This window comes from Pipistrellus hanaki (assembly GCF_964339955.1).
Source record: "Pipistrellus hanaki genome assembly, chromosome: 3".
Classification (NCBI taxonomy): domain Eukaryota; kingdom Metazoa; phylum Chordata; class Mammalia; order Chiroptera; family Vespertilionidae; genus Pipistrellus; species Pipistrellus hanaki.
The window spans coordinates 179,516,436-179,530,975 of NC_140505.1; the positions used below are offsets into that span (position 1 = coordinate 179,516,436).

Below are 14,540 nucleotides of genomic sequence, written 5' to 3' on the forward strand. Positions count from 1 at the left end.
TGCTTGATAAATGAATGGGTAAGCAAATGAATAAGCCTGTTCTCCTCTGCTTTCACTTTCCTCTTCTCTATTCTGTTTCTCCTACTTTCTTTTTCATTTAAAACTTTCATAATTGTTGGTCTCTTTGTATGTTTGTCTGCCTGTATAAACTCCTTGCCTCAGCCCAGGGTGTCCTTCTCCCGTTACCTTCCCCCAGCAACTGGACATACGCCTGCAATATAGTAGGACCCAATGCAGAATTGCTGACTTACTTGCTATATTAACCAATGGAGACTTAAATTCCTCAACTGGGATTAACTGTATAAATCTAAAGCCTAAAATTATTTAGATTAGTATACCTGAGTGTGGTTTTTCTTCTTTGTGGGAGAATTTTAATATTGATGAGGAAAAAAATGCTTTTAAAAGTTGTTAGCCACTATGAGGGTATTGCTTTTGAAATGTTTGACCTGAAGATTTTCTTCATTGCAATTAGTGAAATTAATGTGTTTATCACTGTATTCATTGCTGCCTAATTATTTGACATAATAGAATATTGCATTTTGGTTTTTTTTCAATGTCGATGAAGGTACCATTGGATATAACCAGCGGAACAGAATTGATACTCTCATGTATCTGCTAGCATACCCACAAAAGCCTATGGTTAAAACAAAAACCATTGAGTTGATAGAATTTGAGAAACTGCCAGCTGGACAGAATGCAACGGTTGCTGTGATGAGTTACAGTGGCTATGATATTGAAGATGCTCTTGTTTTAAACAAGGCCTCCCTGGACAGAGGTGAGTGAGTTTCCAAAGCTCTGACACCAAAAGTGCCTGGTACAGAATTAGATGTAGGGATGATCAGTGTAAAAATCACTTGGTGTCAAAATGCTAATGTCAGTTTCGAGTGATTATAATTTTATAATATACAAACAAGAGGCAGTTATGTTGTGTTGATTTTTTAAAAATGAACATTATATAGAGGTAGTTTGTTAAGTGTATTATTCAGTAGTCTTTTTTCTTTCTTATTTTACTTTATTGGTGACTTGAGGCAATTCCTCAACAGAAAACATGTAACAATTTTTTTTACTTTCCAGCAGAAATTATAATAAATGAAATTTTTTTAATATATCTAGATATATATTTAACAATAAACCTATTTGGTAAGGTGGTAGCAGTATTTGTAGGTACCTAATAAAAGGCTATTTTATTTATTGTATATCTCAATCCCATAATGTTAGACCTTTTTGTTGGCAAAATTATGAAAGTTTAAAAATACACATATATCAACCCTGACTTACAGTATTTACGATTTTCTTTCTCAGTTTCTTGATAGTTTGCTTTTGCAGGTCACCACTTAATGGTTTGTTAGCCATCACCTGATCTGAAGTCTGACTTGTGTCTTCATAATCTGTATTTCTTTTTCTGCTCTCTGGCATACCCACTCTGCCTTCCCTTCCCTCTTTGTAGTTGCTAGGCAGCCATAATAGTACTCCTAGACATGTGTCTTTGGCATTAATGTTGGCTGCACTTAATTTATGCCTCTTTTTTTTCCTCCAAATGACAACAGCCATGCTTTAAAACTGGATGTTTTCTTTTCTGATTAACTGGTAACGTTTATGTGGAAATCTGAAGACTTTGTGATATCTGTCAGAAACTCCACAGCACAATTTAACGATTAGAGTTTACTGTCCACTAGCTTTGAAGCTACCACCTGTAAATAAAATGTCCATTTACCCTTAGAAGAAAACACTTCTTGATTTCATGCAGTTCTGATTCACATTGCACTCCAGCATGTTGCAGTTAATGGCCATTGTACAAAATCTGAAGATCATGTAATGTTTCCAGAGGAGCTGTCTCTTGGAGCAGGGTGTATTATGACCATACACAATTAACTAGGAGCCATAATGACTAAGACCTTTTTCAGAGATACACAAATGTCTTTATCTGTTGTCCACTTGTAGAAATGTGATGTTTCATTGAACGGTCACCTTCATATTTAAAAATTTATGTTAGAGCAAGGATAGTTTATTTAGAAATCCACTTTTCACTGATTTTCTAAATTCATATTCTTAGATTTCTTGAAAGTGTTCTGCTTTTGCTGGAGAGTTTTAAAGGAAGGATTTTACAGCCATGCGCGTATTTCATCAGCAATATCTAGCATTTAATCCTGAGACATTTTCCTATTTAAGTAAACTCTTGACTTGGCTCAGTATGTCCTGAAGTGATTAGAGAGAAAATCCAGTTTGAAATAACTGTATAGGGGTTAGGGGAACAGCCCTGGCCAGGTGGTTCAGTTGGTTGGAGCCTCATCCCGTACAACAAAAGATTGGGGGTTCAAGTCCCCACCAGTGGGCTTGATCCCTAATTGGGGTGCATACAGGAGGTAACCAATGAATATTTCTCTCTCTTTCTTCCTCTCTAAAATCAATAAAAACATGTCCTTGGGTGAGGATTACACACAAAACAATCAATTAAAAACATTTTTTTTTAAATAAAATAAAATCTGCTTAACCAAAGCAAAGTGGGAGAAAAAAACAAATCAGTCACAAAGCCTTGGGAAAATATATTTAGTGTTGAAGGAATGACAGCTCTTTTTTGCAATGCTATAGCTGATGGATCTTTTTGTGCGATTCGGTGGTTGAGTTTTTTGTCCCCTTAAAGGTGTTCTTCTGTTCATTTTGCTTATTTTTATTCATGTTTAGATTGTTAGTTAGTCTCGGGCCTTTTCCTTCATCCACTAAATAAATGTGATCTAAAAATATAATCAAAGTAAACTAATCTTCAGGATAGAAGTGAACTATTTCTGCCATTAAAGTCATTTGATTGCTTCTTTTCAATTTCTGTGCTCTTTGAAGAAAAACTAATTTTGTATGTGCTTCTTTGGGACTTTCTCTACATGCTAATATCAGAAAAAGAAAAACTTTCCAGATAAGGTTAGCAAAGTTATGCATCAAAATGATTTCTAGTAAAAACCCTGGATGATCAGTAGACCTGGTCTGTCTCAATTCTACCACCAACTTGCTTGGTGACCATGACCATTTAATTTTTTTGGACTTCACTTGTAGCACCTGATAGATAGAGGGGTTATGCTAGGTGATCTCTGAGGCCCTTTTCATTTCTCACATTCTGTGGCTCTGTGCTCTAAATTTTAAAATTCTTTGAAAGAATTTAAAATTCTTTGAAAGAATCTCTCACCTTCCTCTGTGGTAAAATATGTATAGTCCATGCTGAAAATTATTGTAGGAATTCCAGTGTTTATATGGACAGTAGATAGGAAGAGAATTCCTGAGCTAGTTCTTCAGATTAGTAGATTGTTATTTGGTTTGGCCAGTCCCAGATTATCCAAATGTAGAACAGTTTTGTTTTTTTGGGAGGGAGGAAGGGGAGTACAATAGGAATGGGGTGGGTTGTTGAATAACACAAATCTGTGTTTTCTCAGTTTTATATTACTGGTGGTTCTCATACCCATTTTGATTTCACTTCAGGTTTTGGGCGTTGCCTTGTATATAAAAATGCTAAGTGCACATTGAAACGATATACCAATCAGACTTTTGATAAAGTGATGGGGCCGATTTTGGATGCTGCCACAAGGAAACCCATCTGGCGACATGAGATTTTAGATGCAGATGGTATATGTTCTCCAGGTAAAAGCCTTAAAAAAATTTAATGTGTGGTTTTTGAAATTATTAAAGTTATATAATAATATATTAAAATACTTGGTAAATGGGATAGAAAAAAATCAACGAATGAAACCACTGTCCTAACTCAGCCAGTACTAGTATGTTCATTATTTGGTGAATTTCAGTTCTGTCTTTTTATGCATATAATTTTACATAGCAGTAATCTATTCTAATTCTACTTTCCTAGTTATAATTTTAAATCATAGAAAAGCCACTTTAAGGAAATATTTAAAATAAGAAGGTCATGTTCCACCATCTGCCTGAGCATATCATTATTTGTCACTTAGTTCACAGACTGACTTTAGAATCTAATGCCTCTAAAAAGTGTGACTCTATTGTAATTATAAGCTTACTAGAGGCCCAGTGCATGAAATTCATGTACTTGGGTGGGTAGGAGGGTCCCTCAGCCCAGCCTGTACACTGACACAGTCCAGGAGCCCTTGGGGGATATCTGACTGATGGCAGGGGAGCAGGCCTAAGCCATCAGTTGGACATCCTTAGCACTGCTGTGGAGGCAGGAGAGGCTCCCATTATGGCCACTGCTCTCACCTGAACCTGGCTTTTGGCTGAGCAGTGCTCCCCCTGTAGGAGCGCACTGACCACCAAGGGGCAGCTCCTGCATTGAGCATCTGCCCCCTGGTGATCAGTGCACATCATAGCGAACAGTTGAGTGGCCTTGCATATCATTAGTATATTACACTTGGATTGGTTGAACTGACAACCAGACGACCAGACACTTAGCATAGTAGGTTTTTATTATATAGGATAATGAATTTTGTTGATGCAGTCTACAGCCCCTGACCTGAGTCTTATGGACTATGTGGGAAATACATTGATCAAAGAAGCACATATAAACATGTCAAATTACAACCAGATAAAGGAAAGATATAAGAAGCTATGAAGCCATTTTACAGCAAGAGTATTTGACTCAGTAATATTGGGGTAGCCTTCCTTCTGAAGTGAGGTGAAATCAAGGATAAGTGGAGTCAACCAATGAAGAGGGGAGAGAGTGTTCTAAGCAATGGGAAGGGCTTGCGCAAGTGTCCTGTAGCTTGATAGTTAAAGGATCTGAAAGAAGGCCAGTGTAACTACAACAAAGAGAGTATCGGGAAGCATGGTGAACATGAGTCTTAGAGGGAGAAGGAAATGAGGGGGTTGCAGGGGCCTTATGCAAAGCATTGTAGCCATATTAGTATTTTCATGATCATCCTGACTACCACGGGGAGAAGAGTAGAAGGGGAGCCAAAATAAAGGAGGACCAACTGAGAGCTCTCACAGAGGACCAGACGACAGGACTGTGGTGATGTGGAGGGAAGGGCTGGGTGGAGGAGGTTCTTAGGAGGGAAATCTGCCTCACCTTGCCATGATGATGCATGGGTGGTGAGTACTGCATCCACTGTGGTGCCCTGAGCCATATGGTGCATGGCTTCCCCTTCTTGGAGAATTTTCCTCTCTTCACTCAGTTCTGGGAAATAAGTGCTGGGCCAGTACTGTAAGAGTTGATTTTGGAGCTTACCAAACATGCAAAGCAAAGGTGACAACAGCAGGAAAATCAAAGAAATCTTTTTATTTCTTTTGCCCAAGTTAAGTTGGCAGTGACTTATTACTGGTTGAAATAACTATTAATAAAAACAAATGATCCAAATCTGTTCTGACGACCTAAGAGATCTAAAACTGCTACATTTCTCTTGTAATGTGGTTCCTAAATCAGTCGCTTAATTTTAAGTACACTGTAATCTGAATCTTTGATTTGTTTTTAATTGGGCTCACAGAATTACAAGCGAGCCCTGTTGGACTTTGGTTCCCACTATATGAACTCATTTTTTCCCCATGTCTAGACTTCATGGACCAAGTCTAATCGCATTGTTTTATGCCCCAGTAATCTTTGCATATCACATAGATGGTAATGATTTGTCTAACCGTTGTTTCTTAGGTGAGAAAGTAGAAAACAAACAAGTGCTCGTAAATAAATCCATGCCCACAGTAACTCAGATCCCCTTGGAAGGAAGCAATGTGCCGCAGCAACCACAGTACAAAGATGTGCCCATCACGTATGTATTGATTGTGCCTTGGAAAGACACAGAAAGATTCACCCTCACAGTGCTCCACTCACTCTCCTTTTGCCGCTGACTTCCAGATAGACACCTGCCTGGTTTCAGCTCCATACTTGCACGGCTTTACAGGGTCCCATATCCAGACCAAAACCATCCTCTCCACCCCAAACAGGCTCCTCCAGGGTCCCTCTCTTGATGAGTGGCACCACCATCCAGCCAGTCACCTGCAACACAAACCTGACTCTTCCTTTGCCTGCCACACAAAGCCTAAAGCCTGGAGGTTCAGCAAAATGTATAGGCTCAGTCTCCTTAGTTCCCCCTTATCCTCTGGATGACAGTGCTTGCCGTCTGAGTTCTAGTCCTCCTCTCCTGCGCACTCCTAGTTAATCGTAACTGCACATCTGCTCCAGCTCTGCACCCTCCCCATCTCTTAGGCCATCTCTATGGTACTGCCAGAGTGATTCCTTTTTCTAAGTTACTTATCGGGTCATGGGATTCTCTTGGATAAATAGAATAAAACTTGAGTAGATTGAGTACAACTCCCAGTGACAATGTTGCCTGCTGGATAAAGGCCAAAACAAAATAATAATACGAAAAGGCCTGACTGTGATCCTCAGCATACCTCTCTAGCCTTACCCCCTTGCACACTGGGCCCCATATTTCTAGTGAATTGTCTCATTCTCCATAACATATCATCCTACTGCAGGCCTGCAGCACTTGCTCCCATTGCTCCCCCTACCTGAATGCCCTTTAACTGGTGAAGTCTCAGCCTCAGGGTCACCTCCTCATGGAGCAGTCTTGACAGCCTGCCCCTCCCCATCACTACTGCCATATCCAACCCCTAACAGGATGGACTGTTGTCTCCCTTATGTCTTTCCTGGCATCTTCACTGTATTTGCCTTTTTCTCATCCTTTGTTGTATTATGAGTTCCTTCGGGCAGTAGCCATGTCTATTTAATCTTTGTATGTTCAGAAACTAAAAGGGTCTGACAGAGCAGACTCTTAATTTTTATTGTATGAAAAACAGGTAAGAGAAGAGGCAAAGTATGTGAAAAAGTTCCCCGGAAAGCTCAGTCAGTAAAAGTGGTTAAGAACTTGGAGTCAAGTCTGACAGGCATCAGCTCAAATCCCAAGTCCACTTCATATGTCCGGGGCATCTAAGCATTAGTTTTCCTTGTCTGTAATAGGGAATAACAATATGTAAATAATATGTGTTGTGAAGATTAAGTTGCATTATGTCTTCCTCATAATAAATGCTTAGTAAATGTTAGCCATTTTAAACTACGACTAGAAATGGGAAATTATAATTGAGTTAATACTAAAAAGGAAAGTAAAGAGCCCAAATGGGAATGTCAGAATATTCTGGGGTATGTATTAAAAAAATCTGTGGTCTGGGGATGATAGGTTTGGCAGTTTGGAACTCTGTTTTGTTGATTTCCTCTAGCTACAAAGGGGCAACGGATTCATATATTGAAAAAGTGATGATATCTTCAAATGCCGAAGATGCTTTCCTAATCAAAATGCTTCTGAGACAGACAAGGCGTCCAGAAATTGGAGACAAATTCAGCAGTCGTCATGGGCAAAAAGGTAAATTGCTTCATTTCTCAGCTTTAGTATATTATAAAACTGAATATACTAAAATATTTATTAACCACATATGTAAGAGATGTTTGATATCTTTCCCCTATTAAAAAATTTAGTATGTTTGAAAAATTATTACATTGCCATCAAAATTATTCTTGTTTTATTTCTCAAATTAATCTGTTTATATTTTAAAATATACTGTAGAATTGCTTCTCTGTGCTATTTATTTCATTTTCCTGCAACTTCATGACCGAAGTTATAACTATAAATACATTTCGGTGATGTACCTATTAAAATATAGGTAGCTGTTCAAAAAACCAATAGTAATACCTATTTTTTAATGAAAGGTACATATTTAAACTACTATGTGTTCTGTTGGGTCATAATATTATAGGGTGTCAGCACTAGAAGATACCTTAGAGCAGGGGTCTTCAAACTACAGCCCGTGGGCCACATGCGGCCCGCAGAGGAGTCTGATCCGGCCCGCCAGGTTTTTTGGGCAGTGAGCGCAGCCGAGGTGTTACAGTAGGAATTAGTAGTTCATATAGTCCGGCCCTCCAGCTCTCTGAGGGACCGTGATCTGGCCCCCACTTTAAAAAGTTTGAGGACCCCTGCCTTAGAGTTATCTTCCCCTTTATGTAACAGATAAGGCAGTTGAGACCCTATCCTGCATGTTAAGTGGCCAGTCAGGGGCACCCGATTAGTCGGTTGCTGAGGTGGTGTAAGAACCCAGGTCTCCCACCTCCAGTGCAGTGCTTTGTCCACTGCACAGTGTTCCCCCTCCTAAATGGTGTTTCTCCATATGATCCCACAGGCAGGCCTCACTCTTTTCATTGATGGCTACTGTTGGGTTTTCATCCATTTGTGGTTTTGTTCTTTTATCTTCGAAACCCAAAGCATTGTGTCACTATTAATGAACTCACTATTATTATGGTCTCTTTTAGTCAATGTATATATTGTTTAAGAGAGAGAAAGTGTGTCCTAGGGTTTGAATTTTGGCTTTGTCTACTGCTTTCTAATTTCAGCATTAGCAGCAACTAACACTATTGTAGTACTGTGTGCGTGACTATGTTTCCAGCACTCACTTCTCACACAGTACTAGGAGGTAGGGACTGTTGTCATCCTCATTTTATAGATGAGGAAACGGAGGCACAGAAAGATTAGCAGCTTGCCCAAAGTCCCCATTTTGTTGGCAGAACTGGTTTTTGAACCCTGGCAGACTGGCTCCAGAATCCATGCTCTTAAACTACTATTCTGATTATTAAGCAGTGAGCATTGTGCCTGACACATACATATTTAATGGTAAAAAAGGATAGCAAGATCATTAACAGTGGCTGTTACTCATTCTACTCTTTTCAACCTTGAATCTTACCCTCACTTTTGCTTATAAATTGCTAGTGGGATATCTTTTTTTAAAAATTGGTAATATTATAATATTCTTACTGATTTTAACTGTTTATTTGCCTAGCAAGCATATCCAATATTACAATTTGTTTGGTCAAATCAATCCAGCCTTAGTTGTCATTCCATCAATGTAAGTTTTTCAGACTAAGATACTATTTCATCAAAAGCATTTTAGTTGAGTTGACAGATGCAGAATTATTTTACCCTATCATTTTTTTTTTATAAGAGTTGTTCCATTATAAGTATAAATTTGACACCTTGCTTTGTACAATTTTCTAAGATGCTAACTCTTAATACTTTTGAGGGTTGTTTTTTTTTTTTAAAGGTATTTTGAGATTCTAGCTTTTTCTGCTGCTTACCAGTGACAATGAAATTCTCTGTTTCTTCTTCTCTCTTGATTTTGACACTTTCTGAGATGCACCCCTAAGTCATTCTGGGGTCATTATAACCTTATTTACAGGCACAGTTTTACTTGACCTATTATTTGGACAAGAGCAAAGCTTGATATTCTTATAAAATGCCAGCAATTTTTATCTTTTGTTAAAAGTTGACTTTGAGAGAGCTGTTGTTAGAGATTCTTTTGGTCTATGCATAGTGTATAGGTTGAATTTCTGCACGTAATGCCTCTTAAAATATCCTCTCTAATAATCAGAGGAGTCTTGATTTAATGTCACAGAACATGAGTGTGTAGCCTGACCACTTTAAAGGTGGTAGGATAATCAGTAGCTAAATGAAATAAATGTGAAGAGGAGACTAAACTGGAGTGGTTTATGTTATAAAAGAGCTGAGAAAGATTGAAGAGGACAGAATGAGTGGATGAACTGGAGCAGGAGAATTAGTACTTATTATTTGGGGATCAGTATCAGCGCTGTGCCATAAGCAAAGATTGGGTGTAATTGATCAGAGAAGTCTCATTGAAGTGAAAGTGTTTGATCAGTAGCTGTTAAAAATGTGACCCAGTAAGTAGTGTTGCCGTCTAGGACCTCAAGAATGGAGGATGACAAAGTAGAAAGCCAAGCATGCAGGAAGGAGAAAGTGTTTCATAAAGAAGAGGGGTCCCAAATAACATAAAGACTACTCCAGCTTGAGAAGCAGTCAGGGCTCACTCACAGCACACCTTCTAGATAATGAAATTCCAGTGTAGTTTTCTAATGAGAAATTCAAAGTTTAATAAAGTACAGTCCTCTTTGGGTCTTTAAAAGTCCATTATGTACCTCATCAATGTTTTAGTATATTTGCCGCCAAAGCGAGCACATATACCTCGTCAATAAATGCACAGTGAATCCCCCCCCAAAAGAGCTGGGTCTTTGATAAGAATCTTTCAACAGTTCATCCTTTTGTGGAATGCAAACTACTGAGGAAGATGTGATGATCTATATACTAGTATATAAAAGCTTAAACAACTATTAATATTGAACCGGTCAACCAATTGCTATGACACATACTGACCACCAGGGGGCAGTGTGCACTCATGGCCAGCCTCTCACGGCCAGCCAACCTCCCTCGGTCCCTCCCCTCAATCCCCCCACCAGACAGCAGGTCCCCAGGTCTCAGCCGACAGCTGCCAGGCCCTGATAGGACAGGCCTAGGGACCCCACTTGTGCACGAATTTCATGCACCAGACCCCTAGTTTAGTAATAACCTTCTGTGCACCGAAGTTGTGAATTTGTTTACAAGGGAAGGAAGGTTTTTTAGTTTCGTTTTAATTTCAGTTGCGAATAAATAGTAAAACCCTGAAGTCTTAATCTCCTTTCCAAATGTTCTGGACTTCTGGATACCTTGAGGCCAGACTTATATGAGAGATGCGTAATGATACTCCATAGAGGGAAATAGAGTGTGGGTTTGGAATGTTCTTCATGTTTTCTCTTTATATTCTTTCTTGATCCCTTTACAGAAACAGTTAAAGATAGGAAGAGACATCCACATATATTGTGTATTGGAGTCATGTTTGGAACTAGACTATTTATTAAAATCAAAATAACTTATGTAAGCCTCTTTGGTATAAGTTCTGTGCGAAGGTAACTCATCAAAAGCAGACATCTTTATCTTGGGCCTTGCTTTTCCTGATGCTTAGTTCACTTATTAGGGTGAGCAGATTTCCAGCTCTTTTGCTTTTTTAATTCTTTAACAAAAATTATCTGTCAGCCTAAGAAATTCCCAAGTTTAATTTCTATGCTCAGGCAAACCAAATTATTATATTTTCCTCTTACTTTTGCTGCTATTCACAACGAGGGAGGAAACTGTGGATTCCTTTGATGTGGGGGGAAAGCAATATATCACTTCCCTGAAAGAACATTTCTCAGTCTCTCATGTGAAAAAGGATTAGCACCTCAACAAAGGTCCTGTAGATCACAGAATTGGGCAGCAATACCAAACAGTATTCTTAAGGAGAGGAAGAACTGTATTTGAGCAAGAGTGTCCTGGCAAACAGAAGTTTTTTAATAACTGCAAATCTGAGATAATGGCACACACTCCTCAGGATCTCCCCCTAAATCCTCAGATAGCTCTTTCAAATAGAGTAAAGTCACCCTTTGTTTTAAAGTAGAAGTACAGTCTTATCAAAAGACTTTTTTAATGGGATGATCCTGTGTATCTTTGGTGCATAAGGATTATGCATTTATGGATAAAAATGTTTGGAAGATTCATCGTTGACCCTCTGTTGTTAAACAGAATTTTCATATAAGGTCACATGCTTTCACTTTGCATTTAAAAAGTGATTCAACAACCTGGTGAATTAATTTATTAAGAATTTGATTAAAGCATTTTATATACTAGGTAGGAAGAGCCTGTGGGAAATAGGAAAATTTTAATTTATGTATGGCAGAAAGCCGAGAGGAATGTTTATTTGTTAAGGTTTGGGTAAAAATTTTGCTTTTTCCACACCTTTACGGATTTCCTTTTTGTAGATTATGTTTCTAAAACAGAATGAAAAGACTCTGATTTAAAGTAATAATAATAATAATAATAATAATAATAACACCTTGTACTCATGTAGCACTTGAGACTGCCTAAAATCCTCTCTGCTAGACTGAAGCTTCAAAGTGGGATATCTTTGGCTCCCTACTTTGCTTGATCCTGCTTGAATGAAAGAGTCCAAGTGGGAGGGGAGAGGGGCCAAAGGAGCTAATAGCGTGAGCCCCAAGATAAGGTGTGGGTTGCCAAATGATCCCTCAGAGTTTGGGTCCAAAAAGAAATTCTGGCAGCTGTTGCTTAAATGTTCGAAATCAGGATTATTTTGTCCATATAGACACCTTTTTTTGCGAGGAGATTTTATTTAATTTACTATTTTAACAACAAGTTTTGGTCTTCAGTAGCTAGCCAGTAACCCTCTGACCTTTCAGTAAATATCCAACTAAAGCTTTGAAATTAGGGTGGGTTAGTGTTTTATGGCCCAGAATAAAAATCTCCAGTTCTGTTTCCAAATAGTGTAGCCCCAACACATTTTATTAAGCTCTTGACACATTCAGCCGTGTGTGTTTTGTAAAGTTCCTATGGTTATTGTTTTACAATAGCTGCTTCCAGAAGCATTGTAAGGGTTTCAATTAATCAGCCCTTTGTGTGCTTCAGACTATGCAAATTTATCACATCAACCATTCAACTGCTCATGGGAAAGCCATGTAAAAACTGTATTGTCTTCTAGCGCCTCCTCTCATTTAGAGTGATGTTTTAATAAGAAAGCTAATCAAGTTTTCTTATGCATTATTTATCTGTTAACATGTGAGGGAGAGCCAAATTAAAATTATGTCAACCGGGCTAGTGGCAAGTGATGTGATAGATCTGGAAGTGATTCAACAGCAGAACAAAGCTAATATGATTCAACAGTTTTTGTCTCCTTCCCTCCCCCTTGGGATTATTTAAGGTGGTGGTGAGGGAAAGAAAAGAAGGTTAATTCAATCACTGGAAAGGGAAGGGGGAAAGGAAGAAAGGGAGTAACCACCTGTGTTAGCTTTCACGTTTTGATTTAGAGATTTACATTTCTGAATATATAAAGGCTTATGGAGATGAGCTTATTCAAAGCAAAAACTTTTTTTTTTTTTTTTTTTTTTGCTTAATACGAACAGTCAAACTTGAAAGCATTCCTGCTGCTTCTTTGGCTCCATTTACCACTATATTCATCAGCAGTAAACTGCTCCGCACTGGAAATCCTCAGCCCAAGCCCTGTGAAGTTCTTAAGTTATTAGGAGACACTGTCCCAGTCGTGTGAAACGGTCTGCACAGCCCAGCCGGAGTGAGCTCCTTTTCAGCTCTTCAGCCAAAGTTAGTGCAACTGCACTTGATTCTCCCATTCATTATTGCTGGTTTGCTTCCTGCTGAGAATAATTAGGTTTCTTATATAATAATAATTCCTTGGATTTAGATGCTGCCTTTCTCTAAGGACCTCAAAGTACCTCTCAAACATTAGTACCTCTCATCTGTGCTTTTGACACAATTGCCTCATGAGATAGGTGCTAATTATCCCCATTACAAAGACCAAACAACTAAGGCTTGCTAGAAAGTGGTGCCCCCTACCACCCCCCAACCGCGCCCCCCCCCTCCCCCATCCTCAGGAAACACAATGTCAGTGGAACAGCACAGAGTCAAATAAAGGTCACCCGGATTCCTTGATCTCCTGCCCTACATAGATCTGAGAGTCCAGGAGTTGATGAGTCCTTTACAGATTACACCCCCCACACACACACATTTATGAACCTCATTAAGACCAGGCATTGCACAGTGATCACTCCTTTACCGAATATCAGTCCGCTTCCTGCTCTATGACAGACAGAGAGAAATCTCAGTATCATTTCACCCTTCATTTCATGCAAAGTGTCAAACTCGGCAGAATAAATAGCCTTGTCTAACAGGTACTTGAAGAAAGCAGAGCATTAGAATGTGGCAAGCTGAATTGCATAAACGTTTTAATTTTCCATATTCGGTCAGATAAATCTGTACAGGACTCCTCTTAAGTGGCGTCGTATCCCTGAGCCCTCTTCATATGTCCCCACCTCCATCACAGCCCTTGTCACATAGCATATGCTTGGTAATTGAGGGAAATTAGTCTCTCTTTCCTTGCTCAAAAAAAGGAAGAGTAAAAACATATATCAACCTTAGAGTGGTACATTCAATCCCAAAGTGGTTCTGGAAGGTAGACTTGCTAAAGGAAAACATTTTTAAGTTAAAAAGTGAAACAGTGTGATATTAAAATGAGACCTGGCTGTCGACAAGGTAGAGAACCATTTGTTGTTGCTAAAACATTGAAATCCCATCAGAACATCTCTGGAATCAGGATGTTATTAAGTTGTCTTCTGTTATCAAGTTGCTTTCCTTTCTCCATACGGTATGAGAATGCTTTAGTTTCTCCTTACCATTTTTATTATATCCTGACCGCCTTTATTTCTAATTGAATTGTGATAGGACCATTACACTAAAACTAATTTAAAAAAAAGACTTTTGAACAAGTCAGTTGCTGTTTATAATTGGAAACACTTCATAAGAATGATTCATCAGATTAACGGTTTTGTGTTTTTGTTTTTGTTTTTGTTTTTGCTGGGTAAACCTATTCTTTAAATGATTTATATATTGTCCTGGTAGGCCATGAAAATAGAAATAACAAATTAGTGTAAGGGCCTCTAGTGTCTGGGTCATGACGCTGAGGGAACTGTGACCGTGGCTCCCCAGATTTGTCTTTCCTGAGTGGCTTGGCGGTCAGATTTGTAGTTTCTTTAGACTCCCTAAATTCTCACCTTTACAACTTGAAAATAAGATAGATGGTGATAGAATAATTTCATTTTGACTGGGTCTCCGTAGAACCTTTCTGCTCTTTTTGTGTGCCAGTTTTTCCTTATTGTCTATTTTCAC

General features: G+C 38.7%; 1 protein-coding gene across 2 annotated transcripts in view; it reads left to right on the forward strand.

Moving 5' to 3' along the window:
* Positions 1–14,540, forward strand: part of POLR3B (RNA polymerase III subunit B) — a 93,569-nt gene that overhangs the window by 60,400 nt on the left and 18,629 nt on the right. For both annotated transcript variants that reach the window (XM_084880112.1, XM_084880111.1), the window contains exons 20-23: positions 566–775; positions 3,466–3,624; positions 5,594–5,711; positions 7,159–7,301. In XM_084880112.1, the coding sequence (XP_084736238.1) occupies positions 566–775; positions 3,466–3,624; positions 5,594–5,711; positions 7,159–7,301 (630 nt within the window). The remainder of the gene's footprint in view (positions 1–565; positions 776–3,465; positions 3,625–5,593; positions 5,712–7,158; positions 7,302–14,540) is intronic.